The sequence below is a fragment of the Neofelis nebulosa genome, chromosome 12 (genome assembly GCF_028018385.1).
Source record: "Neofelis nebulosa isolate mNeoNeb1 chromosome 12, mNeoNeb1.pri, whole genome shotgun sequence".
Lineage (NCBI taxonomy): Eukaryota > Metazoa > Chordata > Mammalia > Carnivora > Felidae > Neofelis > Neofelis nebulosa.
In genome coordinates this window covers 6,665,818-6,681,783 of record NC_080793.1, presented here as the reverse complement: position 1 = coordinate 6,681,783, position 15,966 = coordinate 6,665,818, and the positions used below count along the sequence as shown (strand labels likewise).

General features: G+C 56.8%; 1 protein-coding gene across 4 annotated transcripts in view; it reads left to right on the top strand.

Annotated features, from left to right (window-relative positions):
• The window catches only part of USP20 (ubiquitin specific peptidase 20), a 46,707-nt gene that overhangs the window by 22,952 nt on the left and 7,789 nt on the right, over positions 1-15,966 (top strand). For all 4 annotated transcript variants that reach the window (XM_058693829.1, XM_058693833.1, XM_058693830.1 and 1 more), the window contains 11 exons: positions 187-249; positions 589-720; positions 1,753-1,849; positions 2,325-2,394; positions 4,242-4,355; positions 5,367-5,445; positions 7,894-8,335; positions 8,674-8,814; positions 9,123-9,238; positions 9,492-9,664; positions 10,275-10,369. In XM_058693829.1, the coding sequence (XP_058549812.1) occupies positions 187-249; positions 589-720; positions 1,753-1,849; positions 2,325-2,394; positions 4,242-4,355; positions 5,367-5,445; positions 7,894-8,335; positions 8,674-8,814; positions 9,123-9,238; positions 9,492-9,664; positions 10,275-10,369 (1,522 nt within the window). The remainder of the gene's footprint in view (positions 1-186; positions 250-588; positions 721-1,752; positions 1,850-2,324; positions 2,395-4,241; positions 4,356-5,366; positions 5,446-7,893; positions 8,336-8,673; positions 8,815-9,122; positions 9,239-9,491; positions 9,665-10,274; positions 10,370-15,966) is intronic.

The following is a 15,966-nucleotide window of genomic DNA, read 5'->3' as shown; positions in this document are numbered from 1 at the left end:
CAGTAGCCCAGGGCACCCTGTCCGCCTTCCTCGGCGGGCAGGGGCGGCTTTTAGGGCAGCCGTCCTTTCCAGCGGGAGCTTCAGGTACATACACACGTGTTCCTGTGGGGGCGGCAGGGCCTCAGGCCTGGTCTTGGTGGCCGAGATGGTCCAGCCCCCATCCTCTCTCCTTCCCTCTCTCCCCAGGTCTCCTGCTCCTATGTTGGCTGCGGAGAATCCTTCGCTGACCATAGCACCATTCACGCTCAGGTGAGCGCCGTGGCCGGGAGTGTGGGCCCTGCGGGCAGATGGCCCAGAGTTCAAACCCCGGCTCCAGCCGCCTCCCGGCTCCAGCCGCCCGCTCTGGGCCTCGGTGGCTATGTCTATAAAATAGGAACAGGCCTAGCAGGGTTGCAACAGAGACCAGAGCTAATGCAGGTGCACCCATATCCCAAACACGTGAATGGTCAGTGGCCGCCCATGGCCTTCCTGGCTGGAGGGTGAGCATGTTCTCTGCTTCCAGGCCTTTTACTGAGGCCGCTGGATGCAGCCTCAGGGCACCCGTTAGGCCAGTGTGTCCTCAGCCTCACTTTGGATCTTGCCCTCTAGGCAAAAAAGCACAACCTGACCGTGAACCTGACCACGTTCCGGGTGTGGTGTTACGCCTGTGAGAAGGAAGTGTTCCTGAAACAGAGGCTGGCGGCACCCCTGGCGGGCCCCTCGCCCAAGTTCTCGGAGCAGGTAAGGGGGTGCAGGGGCGTCAGCGCAGTCGGTAGTGACGTGTTGGGGGCAGGGCCTTGTGACCCAAGCGTCGGGGGAGCGGGGATTGGTGGGTCCCAGATGGCATCTGTGCCTGGCCCGTGTTCTCAAGTGCCAGGGAACCCTTGCTGAGCCCTGGCTGCGTGCCAAGGCCCACACGGGGTGGGGGTTGAGGACACAAAAGTCCTCCGGGAAGGGAGTTCGTTCACAGGCCGTGGGCGGGCCGCGCGCAAGGGCAGGGCTTGACCGAGCCTGGGCCTGGGGCCAGTGCAGATGCTTCCGGGCCTGTGGTGAGCCCCCGGCACCCCCCAACCCTAAGACGAACCCTGCCCCCCGGGGAATGCCGAACGGTGACCTGCGGTTCGCTTCTCTGTGGAAAACACCAGAAACCCCCCTAACGAGGCACTGAGCAGGGCACCGTGGGGCACTTAAAGGTGGTAGGCCTGGCAGACGCACGCACGGAGGGTCGCCTCGGGCTCCGGCCAGTACACAGGTCGCGGGGTTGGCCGGCTGGGGTCGGAGCTCGGGGAGGCCTGAGCGTGTCTCTTCCGCGTTTACACAGCGACCATGGCGTAGTAGGCGCTCAGTAAATGTTTACGGAACACGTTTGCAAGCGTGGCAGCTGTTTACGGTTATTTACAAAAAAGGCTATACAACAGTGTGCGTGCAGTATCTTGTTTTGGGAGCGCGTGTATATGAACGGTGAAAAACTTACGCAACCGCGTACAGACTTGACAGTGGTCGGCTGAGGCAAGTTGGATTGTAGGTCGTGATTCGTTGTTTCTATTTTTTTGCAAATTTATTATAACTGCGTTTTTATCAGCGTCAGTAAGATACAAGATGCCAGAGCCATCTCTTTCCGGGGTGTCCTCGGCTCAGATGGGCCCATCCGGCGTGGGCTGGGGGCGGGGGCTGGGCGACTGGGCTTCCTTTCCCCCTGGGGAGCCTGCGGGCCTCTGCCCCCCACCCCGTCTTCCTCGCCTCCCCAGTTTCCTCACTCGGTCTCTCCCGCAGGACCCTCCGCTGCCCTCGCACCCTCTGAAAGCTGTCCCTATTGCCGTGGCCGACGAAGGAGAGTCCGAGTCCGAGGATGATGACCTGAAACCTCGAGGTAGCCGACCCCAGGGCTGGGGGAGCTGTCCGGCCGGGCCGGGGGCCTCCACGCAGGCCGGGGAGTTCTGCGGCGCATTGGGCCGTGTGGGCGGGCGAGGGCGGCGTGGCCGACGGGCCGTAGAGTGTGGTGGCTTCTTCCCTTGGGGTGCTGGCCATCTGGCCGCGTCCTCGTGGCCTGCCGGTCCTCATCCCCGGTCTCGGCGTGTGACCCCGGGCGGGCCGGCCCCTCCACACCCGGCCTCCTTGCCTGCGCGCCACGGACAGTGGGCCGGGCTGGGTGGAGGGCAGAGCGGTCCGTCTGAAATGCCCGGGCGCCCACAGCTACCGTGAGCAGGAGGCACAGTAACCTAACCCGGCAGACTCCTGGGGCGGGACACCAGCCACCCACGTCCTCCCCTGGTTGGGTCCTGGCGGCTCCACCCGTGAGCGGTGGCACCCCCACCCTCCCTCCCCGCTGTGCATTGGCTCCCTAGGCCTCACGGGTATGAAGAACCTCGGCAACTCCTGCTACATGAACGCCGCCTTGCAGGCCCTGTCCAACTGGTAGGTTGTCCCCTCGCCTGGGAGCCGGGAGGCCGGGGCCTGTCCCCGGATGCCCCGGAAGTAGCGGCAGCAGCCCCCACGCTGTGCTGTGTGTGTTGCCCACAGGTGCATGTGTTTAGACGTGCATCAGCCCCCCTCGGAGCACATGTGCCCTCCGACCCAGCAGCCCCCCTTCCGTCAGAGTTAGTCCCGGGAAGGCGGCCTGAGACGTGGCGCGTGGTGCCTGTACCATGTTCGTGTTCTGTCGTTTGTAGGGGACGATCTGAAGGCCCGAATTTAAAGGCCAGCTTCAGGGAACCCTGGGGGGGCCCTGTCGGTTAAGCGTCTAACCCTTGGTCTCGGCTCAGGTCACGATCTCGCCGTTCGTGAGCTCGAGCCCCGTGTCAGGCTCTGCGCTGACCACGCAGAGCCTGCTTGGGATTTTCTCTCTCTCTCTCTCTCTCTCTCTCTCTGCCCCTTCCTTCCCCTCCCTTGCTCATGCTCTCTCTCCCGTTCTCAAAATAAATAAAAAACTTAAAAAAAATAAAGGCCAACTTTGCAGTAAGCGTAGGACAGTATTTTCCTGAGTGGGAAGGGGTCAGACTATGGCAAGGGGGAGGAAGGAAGTTACAAGTTTTGTGCGGTGCAATCCCATTGGGGGAAAAAATTAAGTCATTTCTACCTCGGGTAGGCTGTTAAGTCCGTGAGGCCAGGGCATTTCCTGCGCCCGGTACACAGATGTCCCACCTGGTGGGGACTCGGTGCGCATATGTGTGAAGGAGGGAGGGGGCGTCTGCAGGAAAGTCTGGAACATTATGCACCTAAATGTTCGGGGTAGCTGTCTTCACGTGGTAGGATTAAAGCCCTTTATTAGTGTTTGCTCATCCAGTCTCTCTACGGTGAATACGTATTTCTTAAGTAATGAGATAAGTTTTTAAAACACGAGGGAAAAGGAAGATGCCTTCAGGTTCGGGAAGGTTCCACAGAACGGGCTGGTGGGAGCAGCAGGTTCTGGGTCCTCTCTTGTTGGTGCAGCGACAGCCGCGCCCTGACCCCAGGGGCCCTGAGGCGGGAAGCTCGGCAGCCCTGGGAGAGGGAAGGGCGCTGTTTCTGTGTCGGGGGCGTCCATAACAAAGCATGACAGTCAGGGGACTTTATTTTATTATTATTACTATTATTATTATTATTTTAATTTGTTTTTCATTTTTGTGAGAGAGAGCGGGCTCACACAAGGGAGGGACAGACAGGGAGAGAGAGAGAGAATCCCAAGCAGGCTCCGAGCTGTCAGCACAGAGCCTGACACGGGGCTCAAACTCACAAACCCTGAGATCATGACCTGAGTCGAAACCGAGAGCCTGATGTTTCACGGACTGAGCCACCCAGGCACCCCTGGCAGAATACTTTAAACAGCAGAGATGTATTCTCTGTCTGTTCTGGGGGCCAGAAGTCTGAGATCACGGTGCAGACAGGGGCGGCTGCTTCCGAGGCCTCTCTCCTTGCCTTCTAGATGGCCACCTTCTTCCTGTGTCATCTTCCCTCTGGGCATGTTTGTGTCCAAATCTCCTCCTTGTATGAGGACACCAGTCATATCGGACTAAGGCCCGCCCTGAGGACCTCATTTTAACCTAACTGCCTTGTTTCGGGGCCCTGTGTCCAAATGCAGTCGTATTCTGAAGCGTTCAACTCGTAAATTTGGGGAGACACGATTCAGTCACGACAGGTGGGATCCTTCTAGTCATCCGCAGGCATTTCTGGCTCCGGGGGCTACAGGATGCCCCCCCGCGTGAGCTTTTCTTCTCTACCCAGCTCTTTCTAACCGATGCCACGCGCCCCTCCTTTTCTGACCCGGCTCCCTCCCCTGCCCCTAGCCCTCCGCTCACCCAGTTCTTCTTGGAGTGTGGAGGCCTGGTGCGCACAGACAAGAAGCCAGCCCTGTGCAAAAGTTACCAGAAGCTGGTCTCTGAGGTCTGGCACAGGAAACGGTGAGTGACTGAGCCCCTGACCCTGGGCAGGTGCATGGGGCTGGGGACTTTCCTCTCAGCCCTTCGACTGGGTACCACCTCTGCCTTCGGCTGTTTGCTGTGCACCTGCCACGCCTCACCCGTGTGATTCTCATGGCAGTGCTGTTTTATAAACTGGGGAACCTGAGGTTCAGAGAGATTTCCGTGTCCTGCTCAAGGTCACTCAGCTTGGGAAGGGTAGAGCTAGCGTTCGAACCTGGTGTTGCCCTGAGCCAGCGACCACTTCTGAGACATGTGTGCTGAGGCCGAGACACTCACCACGACTCCTCCGAAGCCCCAGCCACTCCGTCCACGTGGGAGAGAGTCTCATAAGTGGTGGCCGGTGCCGACAGGGCAGGGGTTTAGCGCAGCGCGAAACAAATTTAAAGGCCGGCAGTTTGGATTAGACCCGTTTCTCTGGGACACTTGGGAATGATTTAAAAGGAGCGCGTAGAAATATACGAAGTGTAAGAGCAGATCATAAAACAGCGCGATGCAGTATAATTCCGGTTCTGTCAGGAGCCAAGTTTGTTTGCTGGGTGTATCTATTTCCATGGAAAAATCTAGAAATCTCAGCGGCAGTTATCTCTGGGTGGTGCTGTTAGTGGTGATGTCTCCTTGTCGGGCTTCTCTAAAATTCGGGGTTTTTCAAAAATGGACATGGATTGCTTTTGAAATTAGAAAAACCACAAGAAGTATTTCAGAAAGAAACCAGTTTTCAGGTCGGCTTGTTCTGGACTAACGGGAAATGATGCCGTCCCAGTCGGGAGTTCTTTGCCTGGCTGAGCCGTGACTTGACATTTTCCTCCCTGAGTGTGGGGAGGTGCGAGCCCGCAGGGGCTCCTGGCCAAGTCAGCCGTTCCCAGAGTTACAGCAGACACCTCACTGAGTCCCATCCAGCCACCCCAGCTGCCTGCCCTACCGACCCTCGAGGGACCGCATAGCCCTGAACGGGCCGGGCCACCTGCGCTAATGGGTCTGGTCTTCCCACAGCCCAAGCTACGTGGTTCCCACCAGCCTGTCTCACGGGATCAAGTTGGTCAACCCGATGTTCCGAGGCTATGCCCAGCAGGTAGGCCATCCGAGCTGTGCCGGGGACACCCAGGGCCGTTACCAGGCCTGGCTCTGAAGCCCAGACCGGCATGGAAAACACCAGCAGCGGCTCGGCGTTACGGGGCGGGTCCTCTCGCTGCCTGAGCCCTTGGTGTGTGTGAGGACACTGGAGCCCCCCCCCCCACCCCCCCCCCCCCGGGGCCTGCGGATGTTCTCCCCACTCGGCAGGTCAGGAGGCTGGAGGCTGGGTCTCAGCCGGGAGAGTCACTGGCTCAGGTCACACAGCTGGTGCGTGGCGGAGGGGAGATTTGACCTCAGGCGGGCTGACTGCAGACTCCGGGCGCCTCAGCACTGCGTTCAGAACGTGCTTTTTCATTCTCCAGATCACAGGCGGCATTTCACTTCTGCTAAGCGTTTCATTACAAGTTTTTGTACGTCTAGAGAACCCTCTGGAAATCAGTGATCCTTCCCGTGGCGTGACCTCGGGGGACCAAGATGCAGTTGAATGCAGCCACCTGTATGCCCCAGTCCCAAGCCGAGCTGATCGTTCACGTGTCCGGGTCCCTGCCCCAGACTGCCCGGCGGCCCGGGGTTTCACTGCTGGGCTTGCGGGGGGAGCTGGCCCTGTCTGGGTCGCCATTCCTGCGGCCTGAATGCGGGGCCCAGGAACAGAGCCGCAGTCGGGCGGGGAATGCCTTCCGCCCTCTCCCTCGGCCCCCACCACCCTGCCTGCCATCCCTTCCCTGGCTGAGGGCTGCTGGGCTTCCTCTGCTCACACCCTCTGTTGGAGGATCGCCAGGCTCCTGAGCGAGAAGCCCAGCGCTGCCTGAACACCACCCTTTTTGGAAAGCGATAACATCCTCCACGATCACAGCTCACCATCTACCATTTATTAAGTTGTCACTCCCTGCCACGCAAGTACAGCCCCGTTTCTCCTGACAGAGCTCTCCTGAGTGAGCCCTGTCATCACCCCCAGGCTCTAGGTAAGGGGCTGAGGCTCAGGCTCAGGTCACACAGCACCTAGGGGCAGGGTGGGACTGAGGCCGAGCTGAGCCATTCCTCAGGCGCTCTGTGAAGAGAAGGGCTGCCCGGCTGCTGCCAGCACGTACTCAGACTCCAGAAACACCTCTTCGTCTGCTTCTTAGACACAGCACACGGATCATTTCTGAGTCCGAAACATAGATGCAGGCGTGGGCCTCCGTTAACGGCCAGAGGATGCTGTCCTGCTTCCACACATGGCTTGAGATTTTAGCAACCCAAGCACAGTACTTTTGTGGCAAGGAGAAGCCAGAGAGGAAAGGAGATGGCGTGTCAAAGGCCCGTTTCTTAAAAGAACCTTTCCGCGCCCCTGATAACGGGACCCATGAATCCTCTCCACCCCCTAATGCGAGATAAGCTAGTGGTTACTTTCTCTGGTCTTCGAGTTTGCCACTTTGCCCGAGGAAACCCTTCCAGAGTCCTCCCTTCCCTCTCCTGGAACCGAGAGAACGAGGCCCGGTCTCCGCGTCTGTGACGTGAGGCTGAGGAGGCTTGGCTGGTTCTGGGCGCTGAGTGATCCAGCCTTGTGTTGGTCAGGAGTTGGGCCGGGGCCACTGCTTCTGACGCCGGGCACTGTGAGGGGCAGCGTGGCACCACGTGCCCCCGGCTGTTGGAGCCCAGCCGCCGCCACCACGTTCTGGCACCTTCTTTGCGTGCGCCGCTCTCGGCGGGGCTCGGTGGGCGGGTGCTGGAAGCCTCGCTGCCCGGGCTTCCTGCTTGGTTTGGCGATCTGGTCAGAGGTCAGAATAAAAGTGCCACTGCTGTGATTTGAGGCCCAAGCGGCCCGGAGGGACAGCTTAGATATATCGTCTCTGGGAAGGTGCGATCCTCCCTCCGGGGCCACGGCCACGCTGGCGAGGCGAGGGGTGGGCATGGGAGCTGGCAGCAAGGCCGGGAGGGCAGGGGGAAACCAGAGGAAGGGTAGAGGATGCGGGCGGCCGGGCCTGCTGGCCGTCATCACCCCCACCCAAGTCGGCTGGGTCGTCACGTGGACATGCATCTTCTCTGTCACCTCCATCCCTCCTCAGTCTCCCTGCCCGCCCCAGGGGCCCCGCCTGCAGGCAGCAAGGTGACTTTCGGGGCCAAACGTGGCTCCTTCACTGTCCCACACTGAGGTAGAGGCCGGGCTGCGGGTGCTTATGGGCACGAGCTGGGGAGTCCCACGGCCCCGGTGGGGACCTCAGCTCTGCCACTTGACAGCTGTGTGACTGGGGGGGGGGTGGCTCGGCCTCTCTGGCCCCGGCGCTCCTGGTAGAGCGGGGGTTGGGACGGAACCGCCATGGAGGCCCCCCCGTGAGGGCCGCTCGACGCGTCTGCACGGGGTACCGCCGGGACCCACGACAGGGGCCTGCTGGTGTCCTCGGCCGCAGGGGCGGCGGGGGTGCCTCCGTCGGGGGGACGGCCCCGTTGACGCGGCCGCTGCTTCCAGGACACCCAGGAGTTCCTGCGCTGCCTGATGGACCAGCTGCACGAGGAGCTCAAGGAGCCCGTGGTGGCGGCCGCGGCGGCGCTGGCCGAGGCGCGGGACTCAGACTCGAGCGACACGGATGAGAAGCGCGAGGGCGACAGGAGCCCGTCCGAGGACGAGTTCCTGTCCTGTGACTCGAGCAGCGACCGGGGTGAGGGCGACGGGCAGGGCCGTGGCGGCTCGCAGGCCGAGGCGGAGCTGCTGACCCCCGACGAGGCGGGCCGCGCCATCTCCGAGAAGGAGCGCATGAAGGACCGCAAGTTCTCCTGGGGCCAGCAGCGCACCAGCTCGGAGCAAGTGGACGAGGACGCCGACGTGGACACGGCCATGGCCGCCCTTGACGACCAGCCCGCAGAGGCCCGGCCGCCGTCGCCGCGGTCCCCCAGCCCCTGCCGGACCCCAGGTGCCAGACAGCCGCTCGGGGCCCCCGGCCCGCTCTGCCCGGCGCCTCCCGTGTGCCGGGCGCCGACGCGCACCGGCCCGCTGGCCTCTCCCACCCCCTGGGGTCCCACCACCGGAGCCTCGGGTCGGGGGTCGGCCACGAGGCAGGTGCGGACCCGCTCAGCCGGCCCCGCGCCTCGGCTGGAGACTAGAGCGAGGACAGGCATTCTGTGGGTTTGGTGGCGGCCGGGGTGGGCTCCCGCCTCGGTCCCTAGGAGGTGCCGGCGGGTCCTCTTCCTGACCCGGCCCCGCAGCCGGCGTGGCTGCCTCGGCCCAGCACGGCCCCCTCTCTGCCCCCAGAGCCGGACAACGAGGCCCACATGCGCAGCGCCTCCCGCCCCTGCAGCCCAGTGCGCCACCACGAGGGCCACGCCAAGCTGGCCAGCAGCCCTCCTCGGGCGAGCCCCGTGAGGATGGGGCCGTCGTACGTGCTCAAGAAAGGTTGGCGGGGTCGGGCGGGGAGGGTGGGTCGGCAGGGTGGCCGCACGCGCGGCTCGGGGCCGGGAGCGCGGGTCGTGCCGTGGCTGCCCCTGGGAGCAGCAGCGTCTCCGAGCCCTCCTAATGCCACCGGGTGCGAGCGGGGCGCCCCGTCTCACTGACCGTGACCGAGGCGCTGGGAGGTGAACTGTGAGCCCCAGCACGTGACGCACGTAGGACCCCCCCCAGGTCCCGGCCAAGCAAGCCCCAGCACCGCCCCTTGCCCCAGACAGGCCGGAGGGGCTGGGCCTAGTCCCGTGCTGTGCCCCCAGCCCAGGTACTGAGTGCCGGCAGCCGGAGGCGGAAGGAACAGCACTACCGCAGCGTGATCTCCGACATCTTCGACGGCTCCATCCTTAGCCTCGTGCAGTGTCTCACCTGTGACCGTGTGAGTGCCCTGGGGTGGGACGAGTGACGCGCCGGCCTTCAGTGCCCCGGTGCTCCTCCCCCAGGTTGGGGGCTCCGCCTGGTGCCCCCTGCCTTTCTGTAGGGGAGGGCCCCGGTCGCCAGACTAGGGAGCAGACCCTCCGCCCTATACCTGCCATCTGGTGGTGACTGGGGTTCGGGGTACAGATTCTGCTTGTTCTGGGCAGGACGGAACCCTAGAAGGTGGAAACCCAGGCTGACCTTCAACCCCACAGGTGTCCACCACGGTAGAGACGTTCCAGGACCTGTCGCTGCCCATTCCTGGCAAGGAGGACCTGGCCAAGCTCCACTCGGCCATCTACCAGAACGTGCCAGCCAAGCCGGGCGCCTGCGGGGACAGCTACGCCGCCCAGGGCTGGCTCGCCTTCATCGTGGAGTATATCCGGAGGTACCCCAGCCTTCCCGCCTGCTGGAGACACGACACTGCCCTGGCCCTGGAAGGCAGCAGGCCGTAAACGGCAAAGTCCAGGCAGTACAGGGCCAAGGGCAGAGTCCCGAAGGGCCCTTGAAGCTGGAGGATGTGCAGGTGTTGGCTGAGTGGGGCGGGGGCTTCCTCAGCCATGAGGGAATGGCCTGGGTTGGGTGGGCCTATGGATCTGAAGGCGGGTAATGACAGGGGAGTCACCAGGTGACAGCTAGAAAGGAGCGGCAGCTGGAGAGAGGGCCTGACCCTGCAGGGAGAGCAGTGGGCGGCTTTCCGGAGCCCCTGCTGTGTGCTGCAAAGCCCGCTTTATACCCGCCTGATGTCAGGAGCCCGTCTCTGCCCAGAGGACAGGCCAGTGGGATCAGGGCCCCTTCACACATGAAAAGACAAAACTCAGGGAGAAGTGATGTCATTCTCCCAAGGACCCTGGGTTGCCGGCTGGTGCTCCCAAGCGTTGGGACCTCTACCCGTTCCACCCACCGGGCCAAGGTGCCTCCCGGGGCCCAAAGCCGCCAGGTCTCAGTCTTGCCCAGGCCCTGGTTGCACCCCCGCCACCCCTTTCCTGTCTCCGTAGGTTTGTGGTATCCTGTACCCCTAGCTGGTTTTGGGGGCCGGTCGTCACCCTGGAAGACTGCCTTGCTGCCTTCTTCGCTGCTGATGAGCTGAAGGGTGAGTGGACCGGGCTGGCTGGGTCAGCATACGGCTGGTTTCTGGAACTCACTGTCAGTTATCGCCCCCCCCCCCCCCCCCCCCCAGGCTGGGCCTGGGACTGCGTGTTCTCCCAGCCCTACCACCTGGTGGCCCTTAGGGCTTCACCTGGTTTTCTTTTGTTTAACAGTTTGATGCACAAAAATGATATTGTGCTTTTAAGTTTGCATTTCCTCGGTTATCGATGAGCTTGGACAGTTTCCATGAGCGTATTGACTGTTGGTATTTCATATTTTAAAATGTCCTCTTCCTGACTTTTTCCATTTTTCTGTTGAGTGCTTGGCATCTTACCTTTGGGAAAGCTCTTTTTCTTAAAAACAAACAAACAAACAAACAAACAAACAAACAAACACAACCCCCCCCCACAAGACTTAGTTGTGGTAGAATACACATAACATAAAATTTACCATTGTAACCATTTTTTTTAATTGTATTAAAATTTTTTGAGTTCATTTATTTATTTTTGAGAGAGAGAGAGAGAGAGAGAGAGAATGAGCTGGGGAGGGACAAAGAGAGACAGAGACACAGAATCCGAAGCAGGCTGCAGGCTCTGAGCTGTCGGCACAGAGCCCGACACGGGGCTCGAACCTACAAGCCGCGAGAACATGACATGAGCCCAAGTCAGTCGCTTCACCCATCCAGGCACCCCCTGCCCACCTTAACCATTTTTAAGTGTAGTGTTCAGTAGCGTTCCTGTATTCATATTATCATGCAATCAATCTCTAGAACCTTCTCATCCTGCAAGGCGGAAACTCTACCCCTTAAACGGCAACTCTCTCTTCTCCCGTCCCCCAGCCCTGGTGCTGATCATTCTGCCTTCTGTCTCCATCACTTGATGACTCTGGGGACCTCATCTAAGTCAGATCATATGGTATTTGTCCTCCTGTGACGGGCTCCTCATCCGTGTCGTGGCAGGTGGCAGAACCCCCCCCCTTTCTGGAGCTGAATAGTACTCTTGATAGACGACGTCTTACTTCCCTGTTCCTCTCGCAGTGGACACGTGGGCTTCACTTCTGCCGCTTGGCCGTCGTGAACAATGCTGCGGTGAACCTGGATGCGTACCTGGTCCCTTCTAGACCGATTTCATTTCCTTTGGATAAATACCCAGACGTGGGATTGCTGGATCACGGGGTAGTCCTATTTAACTTTTTGAGGAACCTCCACACTGTTTTCCGCGACGGCCGCGCCAATTTCTGTTCCCACTGGCGGTGCGCGCGAGGGATCCCCCTTCCCCACGTCCTTGCCGACACTTTGTATCTCATTTTGCCAAATCTCCTCTTGAGGAGAGCTCTTCTGACAGGTGTGAGGTGACACCTCATCGCGGGGTCGATTCGCGTTTCCCTGGGGATGAGTGATGTCGAGCAGCTTTTCATGTACCTGCTTGCCACCTGTTTGTCGTCTTTGGAGAAATGTCTGTTCAGGTCCTCTGCCAGCTTTTAAACAGATTATCTGGGTTTTGATTTTGTTTTGTTTTGTTTTCTCCTATTTGTATGAATTCCTTACATACTTTGGATATTAACCCCTTATCCGATACATGTTTCCTCCCGTTCTGTAGGTTGCTTCTTTACTTTGCAAATTGTTTCTTGTGTTGCGAGAGCTTTTGTGTTCGATATCGGCCCACTTGTTTATTTTTGCTTTTGTGGCTTGTGCTTTTGGTGTCCTATCCAAAAAGTCATTGCCAAGGGCAGCGTCCGGGAGCGTTTCCCCTATGTTTTCTTCTAGGAATTTTGTGGTTTCAGGTCTTTTTAAATTTTTTTTAATGTTTATTTATCTTTGAGACAGAGAGACAGAGCATGAGCAGGGAGGGGCAGAGAGAGAGAGGGGACACAGAATCCAAAGCAGGCTCCAGGCTCCAAGCCATCAGCACAGAGCCCGACGCGGGGCTCGAACTCACAGACCGCGAGATCGTGACCCGAGCCGAAGTCAGACGCTCAACTGACTGAGACACCCAGGCGTCCCTTCAGATCTTATATTTCAGTCTTTAATCCATTTTAGGATAATTTCTGTGAGCGGGTCCAGTTTCATTCTTCTGTCACATGTGTGAATATCCAGTTTCCTCAACACCATTTACTGAAATGACTGTCTTTCCCCCGTCAAGTATTCTTGGCTCCCTTCTCAGACAGCAGTTGCCCGTATATGCATGGGTTTATTTCTGGGTCCTCAATTCTGTTCGTTGGCCTGTGTGTGTTTTTATGCCAGTGCCATACTATTCTGACTACCGTAGCTTCGTAGTGTAGTTTGAAATCGGGACTTGGGACGCCTCTACCGTTGTTCTTGCTCAAGATTGTTTTGGCCGTTTGGGATTTTTTTATAATTCTATGTGAATTTTAGGATTTTTTGTTTCTATTTCTGTGAAAAAGGTCACTGGGATTGTGCCAGGGATTGCATCGAATCTATAGATGGCTTTGGGTAGGGTGGACATTTTGACAATATCTAGTATTCTGATCCGTGAATTTATTCATTTATTCTCATGTATTGGGTCACCGTGTGGGAACAACTCAGTCTCCTATCACTCTTACTACCTTCCCGATGCCAGATGCGTGGTGCCGTTCCCCTTCCAAGCAGTTATGTGACACCAGCTGGGTACTGAGAATTCGCCTCGATTCTGACACTGGAGACAGCATCACATCCCACAGGTTAAGGGTTCAGTCCTACAAGACTTCCCCTCCCCAACTTCAGAAGCCAGTCACGGGTCCTGGTTGTCACTTGTGTTTCTGACTGGCTGTAGCTCAAAGGTTCCAACCCTTTCTCCTTGGGCTTGATTAATTTGCTAGAGCCATTACTTGCTGGATTACTGGTTTATCGTGAAAGGATGTAGCTCAGGGGCACCCTGGTGGCTCAGTCAGCTAAGCGTCCGACTTCGGCTCAGGTCATGATCTCACAGTTCGGAGTTTGAGCCCCGTGTCGCGCTCTGTGCTGACAGCTCGGAGCCTGGAGCCTGCTTGGGATTCTGTGTCTCCCTCTCTCTGCCCCTCCCCCACTCGCACTCTGTCTCTCTCTCTCTCTCAAAAGTAAATAAATGTTAAAAAAACATATTTAACTCAGGAACAGCCAGACGGCAGAGCTGCACAGGGCAGGGTATGTGGGAAGGGGCAGAACTTCCTTGACCTCTGAGCTCGCTACTTTCCCTCGTCTCCACACGTCCACCAACTTGGAAGGGGGCCAAACGCCATGCCATTGGGATTTTTATGGGGGCTTCCTCACGTAGGCATGATCGGTTATAAACTCCCATTTCCAGCCCCTCCCTCTGTAGGACACAGGTGGGGCTGAAAATTCCAAACTTTTTTTTTTAATTTTTTAACGTTTATTTATTTTTGAGAGACAGAGAGAGACAGAGCATCTGGAGGGGAGGGGCAAAGAGAGGGGAGGAGCAAAAAGGGGAGGGGCAAAGAGAGAGGGAGACACAGAATCCGAAGCAGGCTCCAGGCTCCGAGCTGTCAGCACAGAGCCCAGTGCGGGGCTCGAACCCACAGACCGTGAGATCATGACCCGAGCCGAAGTTGGACGCTCAACCGACTGAGCCGCCCAGGCGCCCCTGAAAATTCCAAACTTCTAATCATGGCTCCGTCTTTCTGGTGATCAGCCCCAATCCCAGAGCCATCCAGAGTCACCTTGTTAGGACAAAAGTCACTGCCATCACCTAGGAAATTCCAAGGGACCTTTAGAAGCCTGCCAGGAAGTGGGGTCAAAGGGTCAAAGACCAAATATCAGAACAGATGATGCTTCTAGTGCTCTTACCACTTAGGAAAGTAGAAGGACCTTAGGGAGTGTGAGCCAGGAACCTGGGGCAGAGGCCAACAGCTGTATTTTCCACGGTCTCACGGCCATCTTTGTCCGTGTCTCTCATCGATGACATGTGGTTTCTGCGTACAGATCTTTCACCTCCCTGGTTAAACGTCTTCCTGTGTGTCTTATCATCCTTGACCCGATTGTAAATGGGTTTGTTTTCTTGGTTTCTCATTCAGATATTTCACTGCCAGTGCACAGGAATGCCGCTGGTTTTTATATGTTGAGTTTGTGCTCTGCATCTTTCCTGAATTCATCTGTCAGCGCTAACAGTTTTTTGGGGGAGTCTTTAGGGTTCCTATGTGTAGGATCGCATCATCCGCATACAGACAGCCTGAGCTCCTTACCTCTTCTTCTCCTTTTTGGACGTCTTTTATTTCTTTTTCTTGCCTAATTGCTCTGGCTAGGACTTCTAGTACTGGCTAGAATAGGCCTGGTGAGAGTGAGCGCCCTTGTTTTGGTCCTGATTTTGAAGGAAAAGCTGTTAGCTTTTCACCATTGAGGATGACATTGGCCGTAGGCCTGTCTTAGGTGGCCTCCGGTATGCTGAGGCGTGTTCCCTCTACACCTAACCTACTGAGACCTTTTATCGTGAAAGGGTGTTGAAATTCATCAAATGCTTTTCCTCTCTGGGTTGAGAGGATCAGATGATTTTACCCTTTATCCTATGAACGTAGAGTATCCTGGGTATTGATTTGTGTGTGATAAACCATACTTGCCTCCCAGGTTTAAATTCCCTTTGATCATGGTGTGTGAGCCTTTTAATATGATGCTGAATTTGGTTTGCTAGAATTTTTTTTGACGATTTTCCTGTCAACATTCATCAGGGATATTGGCCCATCGTTTTCTTTTCCTTTAGTGTCCTTATCTAATTTTGGTATCAGGGTGCTGCTGGCCTCATAAAATGAGTCTGAGAGTGCTCCCTCCTCAGCTTTTTGGAAGTGTTTGAAAAGGATTGGTGTTGATTCTTTTTTTTAAATGTTTGGTAGAATTCACCGGCAAACCATCTGGTCCTGGACTTTTGTTTGTTGGGAAGTTTTTACTTTTTACTACTATTGCAAGGTGGAAAGAATACTGCTCTAATCTCCTTATTACTGGTCTCTTCAGATTTTCTCTTTCTTCATGATTCAGTCTTGGTTGTATATCTCTAGAAATTTGTCCGTTTCTTCTGGGTTATCTATCCAATTTGGGGTACAGCGAATTGGACACAGTGCCTCTTGTGATCCTTTGTGTTTCTGTGGTGTCAGTTGTAAGAGCCCCCCTCCATTTATAATTTACTTACATCCTCTCTGTCTCTGCTTTTGCTAATCTAGCTAAAAGCGTTTTCAATTTTATCTTTTCTGAAAACCGACTCTTAGTTTCACTGATCTTTTTTTTTTCTATTGTTTTTTTCTCATCTCTGTTTATTTACGCTCTAATCTCTGTCGTTTCCTCCCTTCTGCCAAGTTTGGCCTTAGTTTCTTTTTCATTTTCTCTTTCATCGAAAAAGGTTGTTTGAGATCTGTTTGCTTTCTTAATGTTGCCACTTATTGCTATGAAATTCCCTCTTAGACCTGCTTTTCCTGCATCCCATATGTGGTGGTATGTTATATTTTCATTTTCATTTGTCTTGAGATGCTTCCTGAGTTCTTTTGAGTTTTTCTCTGACCCGTCAGTTGTTGAAGAGTGTGTTGTTTAATGTCCACGTTTGTGAATTTTCTAGTTTTCTTCCCGTTAATGGTTTCTCGTTTCATACCGCTGTGTTTGGAAAAGATCTGGATACTATATCTGTC